General features: G+C 37.0%; 3 protein-coding genes across 7 annotated transcripts in view; 1 reads left to right on the forward strand and 2 right to left on the reverse strand.

The window, feature by feature from the left end:
* Positions 1-19: 19 nt before the first annotated feature.
* Positions 20-5,668, reverse strand: E(z) (histone-lysine N-methyltransferase E(z)). 4 transcript variants are annotated; one of them, XM_066292019.1, is made up of 15 exons: positions 5,552-5,668; positions 4,951-5,244; positions 4,465-4,556; positions 4,050-4,370; positions 3,760-3,895; positions 3,543-3,703; positions 3,302-3,316; positions 2,863-2,960; positions 2,455-2,680; positions 2,217-2,398; positions 1,844-2,105; positions 1,439-1,609; positions 1,106-1,288; positions 797-962; positions 20-687 (listed from the first exon to the last, which is right to left on the reverse strand). In XM_066292019.1, exons 2-15 carry the CDS (start codon positions 5,109-5,111, stop codon positions 627-629), a joined length of 2,235 nt encoding a protein of 744 aa, XP_066148116.1. In that variant the 5' UTR covers positions 5,112-5,244; positions 5,552-5,668; the 3' UTR covers positions 20-626. The 4 variants fall into 4 exon arrangements, with proteins under 4 accessions (XP_066148116.1, XP_066148117.1, XP_066148119.1 ...); XM_066292020.1 differs by lacking the exon at positions 5,552-5,668 and adding an exon at positions 5,310-5,539; XM_066292022.1 differs by lacking the exon at positions 3,302-3,316.
* ValRS (Valyl-tRNA synthetase) overlaps positions 5,573-12,363 on the forward strand; it is a 42,136-nt gene continuing 35,345 nt past the window's right edge. For both annotated transcript variants that reach the window (XM_066292014.1, XM_066292013.1), the window contains exons 1-6: positions 5,573-5,869; positions 6,262-6,435; positions 11,072-11,193; positions 11,600-11,764; positions 11,843-12,044; positions 12,099-12,311. In XM_066292014.1, coding sequence (XP_066148111.1) covers positions 5,726-5,869; positions 6,262-6,435; positions 11,072-11,193; positions 11,600-11,764; positions 11,843-12,044; positions 12,099-12,311 — 1,020 coding nt within the window. In that variant the 5' untranslated portion in view covers positions 5,573-5,725. The remainder of the gene's footprint in view (positions 5,870-6,261; positions 6,436-11,071; positions 11,194-11,599; positions 11,765-11,842; positions 12,045-12,098; positions 12,312-12,363) is intronic.
* LOC136344496 (nardilysin-like) lies at positions 6,573-10,697 on the reverse strand. The gene is made up of 2 exons (XM_066292011.1): positions 10,284-10,697; positions 6,573-9,754 (listed from the first exon to the last, which is right to left on the reverse strand). Exons 1-2 carry the CDS (start codon positions 10,630-10,632, stop codon positions 6,870-6,872), a joined length of 3,234 nt encoding a protein of 1,077 aa, XP_066148108.1. The 5' UTR covers positions 10,633-10,697; the 3' UTR covers positions 6,573-6,869.

A 12,363-nucleotide genomic window follows, 5' to 3' on the forward strand; every position in this document is an offset into this window, starting at 1 on the left:
TGAGCAAACTTTAAATTCCTCCGTTTTATCAATATTTTATTCAAACATTAAACACAATTATTCGCCAAAAATTATTTCATTACCACAATCAGTGCAATAAGCAAAAGAGAAAGAATATATCTAGAAATAAATCTTAAAATTACCTAAAACATATAAGAAATTGTGTAAAAAGTTCCACATGTAGGGTGGCAAAAATAAAAAAATCGAATTAAACCAGACTTCAATCCAGTCTGCCGGTGAGCAGAGACAATTTGTTACTTTGTCTGTTTTTAATTCGTCAAGACCAGCTTTCAGGTCAGAACTTCAAGGCAAGTTATTCTGACCAAATTAACAATACGTTTAAATTATTGGAGACAAATGAATCTATCTCGATATCATTCACAATACCTTATTTTCAGTAAGCATCCTTAAATGTAATTCGTATAAAAATATTATAAAAGTTTGAAATAAAAAGTGTAGTTTCGCAGAAATGATATTTGGGATTTCTTGTCTTCCTGTAACTATTCAATTTCCCTTAATTTTTCCACGGAGCTTTTAACGAATTGATTATTATATGCGATTGGACGATACTTCTAATAGAGAATTAACTCGTGGACTTCTCATTAATTCGACGTTTAACAACTAACTTACAAAAACTCCATTTCTCTTTCGATACCTACAAACTTCAATTGTTCTGTAGGGCCATACCTGAAAAGAACAAAAATTAATTTAATATAGAATTACTCACATAGAAACGACTTGTTTATTATCAAAGAATGTCTCTTTTTGACTTCTTATCAATGAAACGACCCCCCACCTATAATCGAAGAACAACTCTTCTCCTGGCTGAATGGCTCTCTTGGCGAAAATTCCAATTCTGTGATCTCCGTTTACCATCATCACTTTCGCATAACAATTCGGGTTTATGGAGTGATTTGCAAAGCGAATCTTATTGCCCTTACGAGTGGCGTCTACAACGAAGTCTAAAAAGAACAAAAAAAATTATCTATTTTTTTTCTAAATTCTTTTCTAGAGCTTCAAAAATATCCACGGAACAAAAGTTTTGCGACTTGGCTTTAGTTTGAATGTTAAACCCAAGACTGCTTAAGAGATAAATCCAACTTACCATTATTTAAATTAAAAAGAAACGAACACATGTATTTGTCGTACACCTTCCCACGACGATCTGCTTCGTCCTGCGAAATTATTTCTCCGCAGTACTCGGAAATGAACTCGTTCTTCTGAGCACTATCTTTCAGGAAAATTCCCCATCCGGCCACGTCCGATGGAGCCATTAGAAGGTGTTTGTCTATGTGCAAAAAAATAATACATTGCTTGAACTATTAAATTTTCAATTACCTTTTGGTAGATATAAATTTGTAACTTAAAGTTGCGCTCTTTTTCTATTAAAATGTCTTTGCAACTCGAAGATTTCGAGGTATTATGGAGATGTACTTACGAAGTCCTCTTTGGACGCTAACATTTTTGCAGGTGATCTTAGATACGTCAAACTGATCAGCACCGCAGGTCTGACATAGATCTGGGTCGCATTCTCTCACCGCCAAGTAGCACGGACATTGTTTCGTGTTGCATTGTGCCTTACATCGACATCCAGGAAATCGATTTTGACCTATAACAACAGTTCGTGTTTTGGAAACTTCCATTAATAAAATAAGCAACTACAAATTTTTGGGGTGACGCTAACCACCCTGTACAGCAATATATCAATACATTGATCCGTTTACGATGTGTTTGGTTTGATCTTTATGGACGTTTCTTTGACGATTAAACACACCTATTGCAATCAACCTGTGAGAAATTCGGGCCTGATGTACAGTTAACAAAAGGAAAATGAATTACTTACAGTCTGAACTGCATTGGCAAAATTTCTCGCAAAAATTCTGGGCGCCTATGCAAGGGCAATTATTGTCGCAGTTCTGCCCCGGATGATCACAAGGGGTGAAGTTATAAACGTGATTGCTGCTCGAATCTTTCTTCAGCTGAATCTTACGACAATGCATGGACCAGAGACGATATTTCTTTTTCTTCTTACGGGGCGGGGTGTAATCTCGCATAGTTTCCTCTGCAGGAATGTCGGCAGCTTCTTTCTGGGCAAAGTGATATACCTAAAGGAAAAAAAGGTACAAAGACCAAGCCCGTAAAAACAGATTAACTTATTTCAGATTATCAAAAACCTTTTTTTAATATTACTCTTTGATAAAATTCGTTAAACTTACTTGCTGGCACGTTTTCGTCAGCATGATCTGGGCAACAGCGCAGTAGTTGTTTAAAAACACTTTATGCAGCCCGCGGAATAAACTCTCGTCGGATCCAGTCCACTCATTATGGTCATTGGCACCCATTAATCCCAGGAGGCTAAATGACGTAGCGGTGGATACTGGATCGCCGTTTTCACAGTCTACATACACCAAATTTATTGTTAGACAAGTAAATGATAAAGTGTTCTTGCATTACCTTTGTTGCTATCATTGCTATCTTCCGAACTTGCCTCATTTCCAGAGTCCACACTGGTTTGCTTGCAGATCTTTCGCGGATTAGAACCGTTTACCACCACCTTACTCTCAATCACTTCGCCTATCGATTTGCGCTTCTTTTCTTTTTCGAGTTCTTTCTCATTTTCCACTCTTTCCGACTCTTCGTCTTGCTTCGCTTTTGCAGCCAATTTTTCCTTAACTTCGTCCTGAAGGTGAAAAGATTATTCATACATCACGGCCATTCACAGATCTGCTTTAGCTAGAAATTTTTTCCTTACAATTGCTAGTTTTGCAGAGATTTAATTCAAATGCAAAGTTCTACACTACGCACCAAAATCTAGACAGATTTTCGAATTGGGACCATTTGGGAAAAATGTTTTCTTCTTACCAAATGCATATAGCAATCTAGTCCACACGGTTCACTAAAGGGTTTCAAGTCGGGTCCTCTTCTCTTCTGTAAATTGGGTCCTGGGCACGCTTGCAACCCTAATCAAAGACGACATTTGAAGCTACCAAACACGAAACAGCAAATTAAAGGGACACATGATTAATGTGATGGTATGAGTGGTTAAAATTTTTTAAATTGGACAAATTTAAGTGATACCAAGTCGAGAATCGTTCTGTTTCCCAATTAAATAAGCAAGACGTTAAGGGCTGGTATCGTCAAATATTGTTGATCTATATGACACTGCGTATTGACATGTTCAAAATCGACTGCTTACGTAACAGTGCATATATGTATGTTTAAAATTTGCAGGATAAGCAGTTTGCAAATATGAAAATGGGATGATAATAATGAACGAAAATCGGCTATTAAAGTTACACACCTTTACCTTCCGATCCTTAAGGTGTGTGAGCAAGTCAAAAAAAAATCCATTATTTAAGTGAAAAGGAGAAATGGAGAACTAAATCTAAAGGAATCTAAGTAACTATAAGCTATATCAGTCGTCAGTATTTTCCAACTGAACTTGCAATTCTCCTAGAGAAAACTGAACAATATGTACTTCCATTATTATAAAACTAACGGCTAGGAGTTTCTCAACACGTATTCACACATTCCATACTTACTGTGCAAGAAGCAGTCGTATTTAAAGCATCTTCTGCAGAAAAGAGTGTGGAATGAGTGCATCGTCTGTTCCCTCGGCACGGAGGCGGCATTTGGGCCATCTATGTTAGGCGTACATTCTGGAGGAGCGCTAGGATCGGTTCTCTCAGTTAATTCTATATATCTATACAACAATTTAATATTTGTAACATTGTCAACACGTATAGATTTCGTGATTACTTATCGCGAAGTTCTTCTGGCCCACCTTTATCTGGAAACTGGCTAGATATAGCTTGGAAAATGACAATAGACGGGAACTCTAAACTGCTCTTTGTTTTATCTGCTTCATTGATGGGTGGCTCTTCTTTCTCATTATCTGAGTTTGAGAAAAATATTTCTATATTCTGTGATAATAGGTTACTTACTTTTCTTTGCCTAAAGTGAATTTAATTCCTATCAAATACGAAGGTTTAATGCTAAACTGAACTAGAGCTTAATAATCAGAACTACACATCATACAGCAATCTTACCCTTCTCCTCTTTTTTCTCATCCGCCTTTTTATCTTCAGGTTTCTCCTGGAACTGCATGAGGGCGTGCACTAACTCTACAAATAGCTCATCGTCTATGAACCCTGATTCCTGATCACCATGCACTTTGCCATCATAGTTCTTAATGAGCTCCTCAATAAACGTACCATCTTGATCCAATATTTCATCACCCATATAAGGAATATTATGCAAGACGGTCTCGTCTTCGACCATGAAATTCTGTTGAATCGGGGCCCATGTGTACATGGTGGGGATTGGGGTAACGGCATTGATGATTTTGATCGTCGTCACCTGAATGTCGCCTTTAAAAAATAAGATATACATATAACTGGTGTGATGTAAACAGCCAACATTTGTATTTGAAAGTAAATACATTAATAAAAATTGCATGGGTACCCTCATTTCCTATAACTTCTGCCTTTTTCATGCAAGTTGAATGGGCTGGAAGTTCGGGGAGTTGAGTCCAGTATGCTCTAGAATCTGTCCATCTGGAAGTGCACATTTTGTTTCAATACCTACAGGTCAGCGACTACTTCATTACTCCCAAGGGACATGTTAGGATGGGGATGGCCAATTTGTTGATGGTAATATGATCAGTGATGAATCTGACAATGGTAATAAACGTTTTATTTCTTCAAAACATCTAATAGAGCAAAGCCAAGCAGGTAAAGACTATGAAGTAATTATTGACTTGGTGAAGGCCCCTGATAATGGTCATGACATCCTTCCTTGTGTCACAGACTTATTTTTATTGTCACCTGTTCAATCAAAGGGAAAACAAGCAATGTGCATATGACAAGGATTTGGAGGACTATGAGTTGAGAGCTTGATGACGGCTAAGATAGTTGAAAGTGTGCACAAAGAGGAATAATGAGAACTTACTTCTTCTGATCTGCTATTAGGGTCTCAGTCATTTGGTCTTTGTTCTTGGTCCATGCTACTTTAACATCATCAGCTCGTTTATACCTTTTTTGCTGCCTCAATCGTAAATATTCTTGTTTCACTCGTTTCCGCCAGTCCAAGTTATTCTTATTTTTCGACATGATATTGACTTGGTACTTGTTTTAAATTTGGTCAGTTAAAGCGTACTTCCCTTCTTCCTATTGGCTTCCTATCGTGGATGGGATTGTGTCCCTTAGAATTTCATATTTATATGTATGGATCAGCAATTTTGGGCTGAAAATGGCAATTTTGTTTGTGAATTAATGTATTAGGAGTACAGTTCTGTAATGTGTCTTTACAGTGACGGATCGCTGTAACTTCCGTTGATTTACGTCAAAGTTACAACTGCGGTAACTTCAAATTTAATGGTTAATGAGTGAATTTTTTAAAAATTCATTCCCGCTATTTATATTCCAGACAAAATCGGGCTCCGAGTTCGATTGAAACTGGAATGTACTTAAATTTGAGGCTTAATTGGGTATAAATATAGGCTTTAGAATACGCAGATTAATAAATTAAAACTTTAAAAAATAAAACATACACAGAATTGAAAGGGGGCGACGCAGTGTTGCAGCCACTGGTGAATAACTTCCACTGCTCCGGATGACTAAAACACTTTCGACTCCGGGACGTCAAAACAAACTGAGGTTATGTTATACATTCGTATTTCGAAGCGTTGGAAATATTTTCGTAATAATTAACGAACGGTTTAATTATGGAAAAAACTATGGAAAATGCTGTTGATGCTCCGCAAAAAACCGCGAAGCAGCTTGAAAAGGAAGCCAAGAAACAGGCGAAACTAGACAAGTTGAAGCAGAAGTTGGAGAAGCAGCAGAACACAGGGAAACCAGAAGTGGAGGTGAGGTTTCAGTTATTAAAAAGCGGCTTTTTGGTGTTCAGGTAGCAAAAACACTTAGATTTCACCTATAGAAAATGCTCTAGTTTTTTTTTGTGTATAATTAATGGCCTGTTAAAAACCCAAAGATTTTAGTTCCGGAACTCCCAACTGATATGAAACATATGTTACTAAATATGTAGTATGATATTTCAGCCATTTACAGGCTGTTAACAGCGACAATACTTTATATTAGAATGTCCCAAGCTAAGTATTAGCCGTTCCTCTACTACAGTTGAAATTGCACAATAGCTCAGAAAGTTACATGCAGTTGGCTATAAACTAATTAGTAGTTGCTATATCTACATGTAGTAATACATATCGTTTCTCCACTGTATAATTTGTTCATATACTAGAAAAAGGAAAAGAAGAAAGAAGTGAAAGGTGAAGCTGTATATGATTCTGCCACTTTAGATGGGGACAAGAAAGATGTTCTCCGGTCTTTGCCGGAGTCTTATAGCCCCAAATATGTGGAAGCTGCCTGGTATGGCTGGTGGGAAAAAGAGGGTTTCTTCAAACCAGAATATAAGGTAAGATGAGAGCTATAAAGATTTTTGAGAAAGTTGTGATAATTTATGCTGTAATTTATCTTTTTTATATCTGAATAAATAATCACTCTCTGACTACGTCAAAGAATATGGAATAGAATTAGGGACTTCCATGACACTAACTTTTTCACAGAATATTTATTGTAGTTGTGGAAACTGGCAAGACAAACAAGTTCTAGCTAAGCATAGACATGTAAGAAATAGTTATTTCTTACATTTAATATCTACAATTATAATCGATATATTCAGAACTCAATTTGCTGTAAAAGTTGCCTTCTATGTGTTTTAAAATCCTGCATTAATGTTAGAACATGAATTAGCTTAAAATTATTAGAGGCCGCATTTGTGTCAAGTTAATAACCTAGTTTCCCGCATCCATTACAACGATTAAACCTCATTTACGTAAGAATTTTGATTTACTTTATATGATATACAGAGACCGAATCTTTATACTCTTGAATCATCTTGATAAAGTAACTGTCGTCACCCCTGGCAGCAGCTTCATTTTCATTAACTAAAAATACTATTTCCAACTTTGATTCCTCGTCCGTACAATCGGCGTTGTTGCCTTCGATTTGAATGCTGAGCTTCCGGAAATTTTCATGGGATCCAAACTGATTATGATTTTCCCACCAAGAGCAGACCGTCTTTAAATTTGTTTGCTTGATTGCCTCAATATCCAGCTTAATTCTGTCGAACAGGTAATCTTCATTGATTATTTCCCCCCAATTTCTGTCCACTTCTTCTTTGAGGTGTACGTCACTGCATTGTTTAATTTTGATTAAGTTTCCCTTGAGCTTCTCAAAGCGTTCACAATCCATGTTTTCCAGCAGGAATTTGGTGTGCTTTAAAAACTCTTCTATCCGTTCGTTCACGTGTTTTGCTGATGCTTTGGTAGTTTGCGCGTTAACTGTTATAGTAAAGCCTAGAACGCCAAAGGTGTCTCTCACTGAACAATAAACGTGGTAACCCAGCTGCTCTTTAGTTCTCAAGATGTCGAATAAAGGTTCTTCAATGGCCATAATTATAAGATCTGCTATTACGCTATTCTCCACGGTATAGAGATCGGATTGGTAGTAATTGGTTATTACAGAATTTGTGTCGCCAGCGTTGATATTTCGAATTCTGCAACAACGGTCTCCTTTATTGACCCTGGCAATCTTGAACCGAGGCTTTTCTTCTTCCTTTAATTCCACAAAATTCAACGTTTTGACGACTCTCTGAGCGGTCTCTACAGCGGCACTCTGACTAACATTACCTTGAATCAAAACCTTTACATACAGAGATTTGAAATAATCCTTTGCAAATGTTTTGATATCCTCACAAGATATTTCTTGTAAAGCAGCATAACGATCTATTGAAGTCCAGCAACTTTCCACCAGCAGATTTAGCCTTAACTCTTTAGCTAGTACACTCGGTTTCAAAGCTTTATTGTGATAGTTCTGCAATAATTTCACCTTAATTGCATTAAACATATCTTCAGTAATTTTGCTGCTCAAGGTTGTTAAATGGTTAACGATTAGATCCATTAAAAGGGGCAACTTCTCGCTGAATCCCCACGCTTTTACTATCAAACCTTTTTCGAAGACTATAAAGTTGTGGAATAAGTCGGCAGTGGTAGCAGGATAGACATCTTCGGCCATTTCGACCGCCAGCAGATTAACGAGGATGTCTAACATGGAAGCATTCTTGCAACTGCTGATCGCTAAGGGACTGATAAAATAGAAGTTGTAGTGTGCCATTGGAAGCTTGAATTTAGTGTCTCTTCGATACCATAGCTCGATTGTTGAGTTTTCTAAGATTTTTTGGGGGTATTCTGGGTTGTTCTCCACGTGTGGCAATATACTGAAGTCTGTTGTGATGAAACTGTTGGGAGGGGGTAGAGCGAGGTCTGGTATAATTCGGGCTTTCTTCCAATTTTCCATCCAACTGTTAGGAATTTCTTCCACGAAGTACTTAGTGCCAAACCATTTTTCTGTTTGGTACTCTTTAGTTTTGTTTTCAGGCTGACGCTTTAGTACCATGTAGTTAGCTGTTTCAGGGGTCATTAAATCGATGAGTTCCTCAATGGCTTTTGGATCGAATTCAAAGTACAATTCGGTACCCGTAAGGTAGTCTTCAGACGGATATAGTTGCATTACTTCGCACAGATTTTCTACAATTTCAACCGCAGTTTCTTCATGAGCATAGCGGAAACTCATGTCTGATATTGATTTTGCCTCGTCAAATATCCTCCGAGACGGCCCAGTCTTCTTTAGCATTGCGAGATATGAAAAAACTGTTCCAATCACCTCATTCAAATGGTTATAACCTTCATCAGTTAAATTCAGATTTACAGTAAATAAGGTGAAAAGTGAATTGTGCTCAGTCCCAGTTTCTGCATTGCCTATGTTAGTTCCAAGCACCCAACATTTTTTCTTCAAGTAAGAGAGCAGACTCCCTTTTCCCTCGTCGCCCAATAAATGCGATAAGAAATGTTGGGGCTTATTTCTGTATTTATGCTTCAATGACGGGAACGCCCATGTTATGTCGACTTGGCACAAATCTTTCACCGGGTTTATGTGGTAGATTTTATTAAATTCTGGGGTGTTGAATACGTCAACGAACGAAGCGTGGTCAACAGGTGGTAGACCATTATTGGGAATTTCTGAGAAGTGTTTTAATACCATTTCTTCAAGATCTTCCAACGAAATACGCGCCTGTACCGCCAAAGTCATTCTATGCGCAGAATAATGGCGCTTTCTGAACTCATGCACCCCTTTATACAGATCTTCATCATTTATATTGTCCCTCAATGTAATCAAATTGCCCCATGGAAAACTATTAACGGGAGATCCTTTCTTGGCAAGCAAACAGAGCAGTTGTTCCTTTCTAGAATCGTCCGAATGAACAGACATTTGAAATTCCGATTCTATAGCTTGTCTTTCCCTAGTCATTGCCTCTCGCTTCATCAAGGGTTCCTTATAAAATTGTGAAAACCTGTCTAGAGCTTCTTCAAAATGTTTTTCGAGACATTCAAAGTAAAAAACCGTAGTTTCGGCGTCGGTAGATGCGTTATCGCTGCCTCCGCTTAGTTTGATAAACTCATCAAAGGAGTTTTCTTGTGGGTATTTAGTACTGCCCATAAAAACCATATGTTCTAAGAAGTGAGCCATTCCGGGAACTTCTTTGGGGTCGCTAAAGCTTCCTACGCCTATACATAATCCTGCAGCAGCTAGTTTTTGTTCGTGTCGTGGATGGTGGGCCCTGGGGTCTTCTTCGTGTTCATCGCCTTCCATCTCTACACTTTCATTTTCAGAACCTAAGAAAAACATGTCAGTTGATTATAAGTATGAAATGAACATTTTAAGATTGCTTTATTATGAAAATCGTCACGAAATGGCCTTTTAGTTGATATAAAAGGTTTGCTTTGAGTGGGACAGTATGCAGAAAATTAAAGTTTAAAACAGTGATGTATACTGTGTAAAATCACATCCAAAAATCTCTCATCTGCCTAATCACTACATGGGCATTAGCTCGAGCTGTACTTTTATGTAGAGATGCTGTTTCATAACTTTAGCAAAAAAATTATTTGAGTCAGACAGAGAGAGACAATTAAAGTTTTTGTCTTTCAGTCAGTGCCTTCTAAATAATGCATTCAGATCAACTTTTTTTTTCATTGTACTTGCCTAATTATGATTTCAATATGCATCCTCATAGAGATGTACATTTTGAAAATGTAAAGCCTCCAAAAAACCATATTGCCTTCAAAAGTGTTTTAATACTTCATAAAAATGTGGTGATAATTAGGTGATAATAATATTCAATTGTTTTTATTATAACTAAATTACCATCTGTTTCTGACTCGTCTTCCGCTGAACTCTCGTCGGTCTCCAATTCTTCACATGATTCTTCAATTGCCTCTGTTATTGGACTCTTGTCTGATATTAAGCATGCAGTTAAACCGTTAGCTAATTTAATAACCCTGTATTCTTTCTTATCACTTTCGCTTTTTGTTGGTGCCACTAGGACTTCAAACGAATTGTTGGAATTCAAAGTGGCCTTTTTCCGTTTATTTTCAGGAACTAAACTCTTCAACCCCATAACATTAGTTTTGATTGCTTTATTCATTATTGTCTTGAAAATTATCTTTTTAAAAATTACTATGGAATGTTTGTAGAATGTGAGACAAAAAAACATTCAACGACAGGCCAAGAAGTAAAATTTCTGATTTTTGAATTGAAAAGTTGAGCAGTTGAGGTTAGGGGGGAATTTTGAGGTTAAGTTATGCGAATATAAGGATGGGGAGCATACTATTATTTATCGCGGTAAACAACAAAGACTATGTAGATAATGCCTTATTTTTCTTTTTTTATATGCTGTTAGTACTAATCGATCTAATCAGGAAATCGCAAAGACGATGCGTCGTTTAATTTTTTAAAATTTTAGTTCCGAAATCCTAAAAGAGAATACAGCTTCCAACAATTAGGTTTACTAATGGCGGATTAACGAACGAGCTAGCAGGGGCATTTCTTAGATTGTTTTCTCTATTAAGAAACTTCTTAATTTCTCATATAAACAACTTTTTAATTTTTATCAAGTTAATTCCTGTATAAAACATTTTTTTTTAATTTTTCAGAGGCAAGATATTTCTGAGACTGCTAACAAGTTCGTAATAGTAATTCCACCTCCCAATGTTACTGGTTCCCTGCATTTAGGACATGCCCTAACTAACGCAATTCAAGACTCCATAGTGCGATGGTAAGTAAATTCTATTTGTCATTTGACCATAAGTGCCCAATTTTGGGCTTTATTAGTGTATTTACTTAAAAATTTTCTATTAATGTATGCGGCAATATTGTCTAAACAGACTTTCGCCTAGATCTAACATATTACACAATTTCAAAAAGTTAATCAGGTACAAGACCCAGAGAAGACAGGTATTCATCAATCGTCTTGCCTTAAAGAAAATGGAACAAGTGGGCCATATATTGTTGCACTTGTTGGATTATAAAGTATGTAACGAAAGGATGAAGATGATCTTTACTGGACCTAACATATTTGGGGAATAAATTGATTTTAGAAATTAGTTTGAGACCCTCAAAAATACACATTCGGAATAGATGTTATCGTCGTTATCAATTATGTTTATACGTCTCGATTATAGGAAAAGAATGAGTGGCTATATGACTTTATGGAACCCGGGGTGCGATCACGCCGGTATTGCCACCCAGGTGGTGGTCGAGAAGAAGCTTTGGCGCGACGAAAAAAAAACTCGACATGATATCGGCAGAGAGAACTTTGTGAAGAAGGTGTGGGATTGGAAAAATGAGTAAGATCTTTTTTAACATTTTCGTGGAAATTTTTATGGCTTAAATTTACCAGTTTTGATTTTGCGATTATTTGACAGGAAAGGTAATCGTATTTACCATCAACTGAAAAAACTTGGATCGTCCTATGATTGGAGTAGAGCAGTATTCACAATGGACCCTAAAATGTGTAAAGCCGTAACGGAGGCTTTTGTACGTTTACACGAAGACGGAACTATTTATCGAGCCAATAGACTGGTGAATTGGTCATGTACTTTGAAATCGGCCATTTCAGATATCGAGGTACTTAACTGTTGAATAATGTTTGAAGTCTCATGTAGTTATTCATAAAATTAGGTGGATAAAGTCGAACTTCCCGGCCGCACATTTCTATCTGTACCAGGCTACGAGGAAAAAATAGAATTTGGGGTCCTTGTTCACTTTGCTTATGAGGTAGAAGGCACTAAAGAAAAAGTGATTGTAGCCACCACAAGGATCGAAACCATGTTAGGTGACACTGCCATAGCAGTCCATCCTAACGATGAGAGGTACAAGCATTTACATGGAAAGGTACGTTTTTGAATCGATATAAGATATGTTGGAGTAATTATAGATTTGATAA

The sequence above is a fragment of the Euwallacea fornicatus genome, chromosome 17 (genome assembly GCF_040115645.1).
Source record: "Euwallacea fornicatus isolate EFF26 chromosome 17, ASM4011564v1, whole genome shotgun sequence".
NCBI classification, from domain to species: domain Eukaryota; kingdom Metazoa; phylum Arthropoda; class Insecta; order Coleoptera; family Curculionidae; genus Euwallacea; species Euwallacea fornicatus.

Coding starts and splice junctions, on each gene's coding strand:
- LOC136344496 (XM_066292011.1), bottom strand. CDS start 10,632: ATGTTTTTTTGTCTCACATTCTACAAACATTCCATAGTAATTTTTAAA. Junction 9,755..10,283: donor AGACGAGTCAGAAACAGATG/GTAATTTAGTTA, acceptor TGTTTTTCTTAG/GTTCTGAAAATGAAAGTGTA.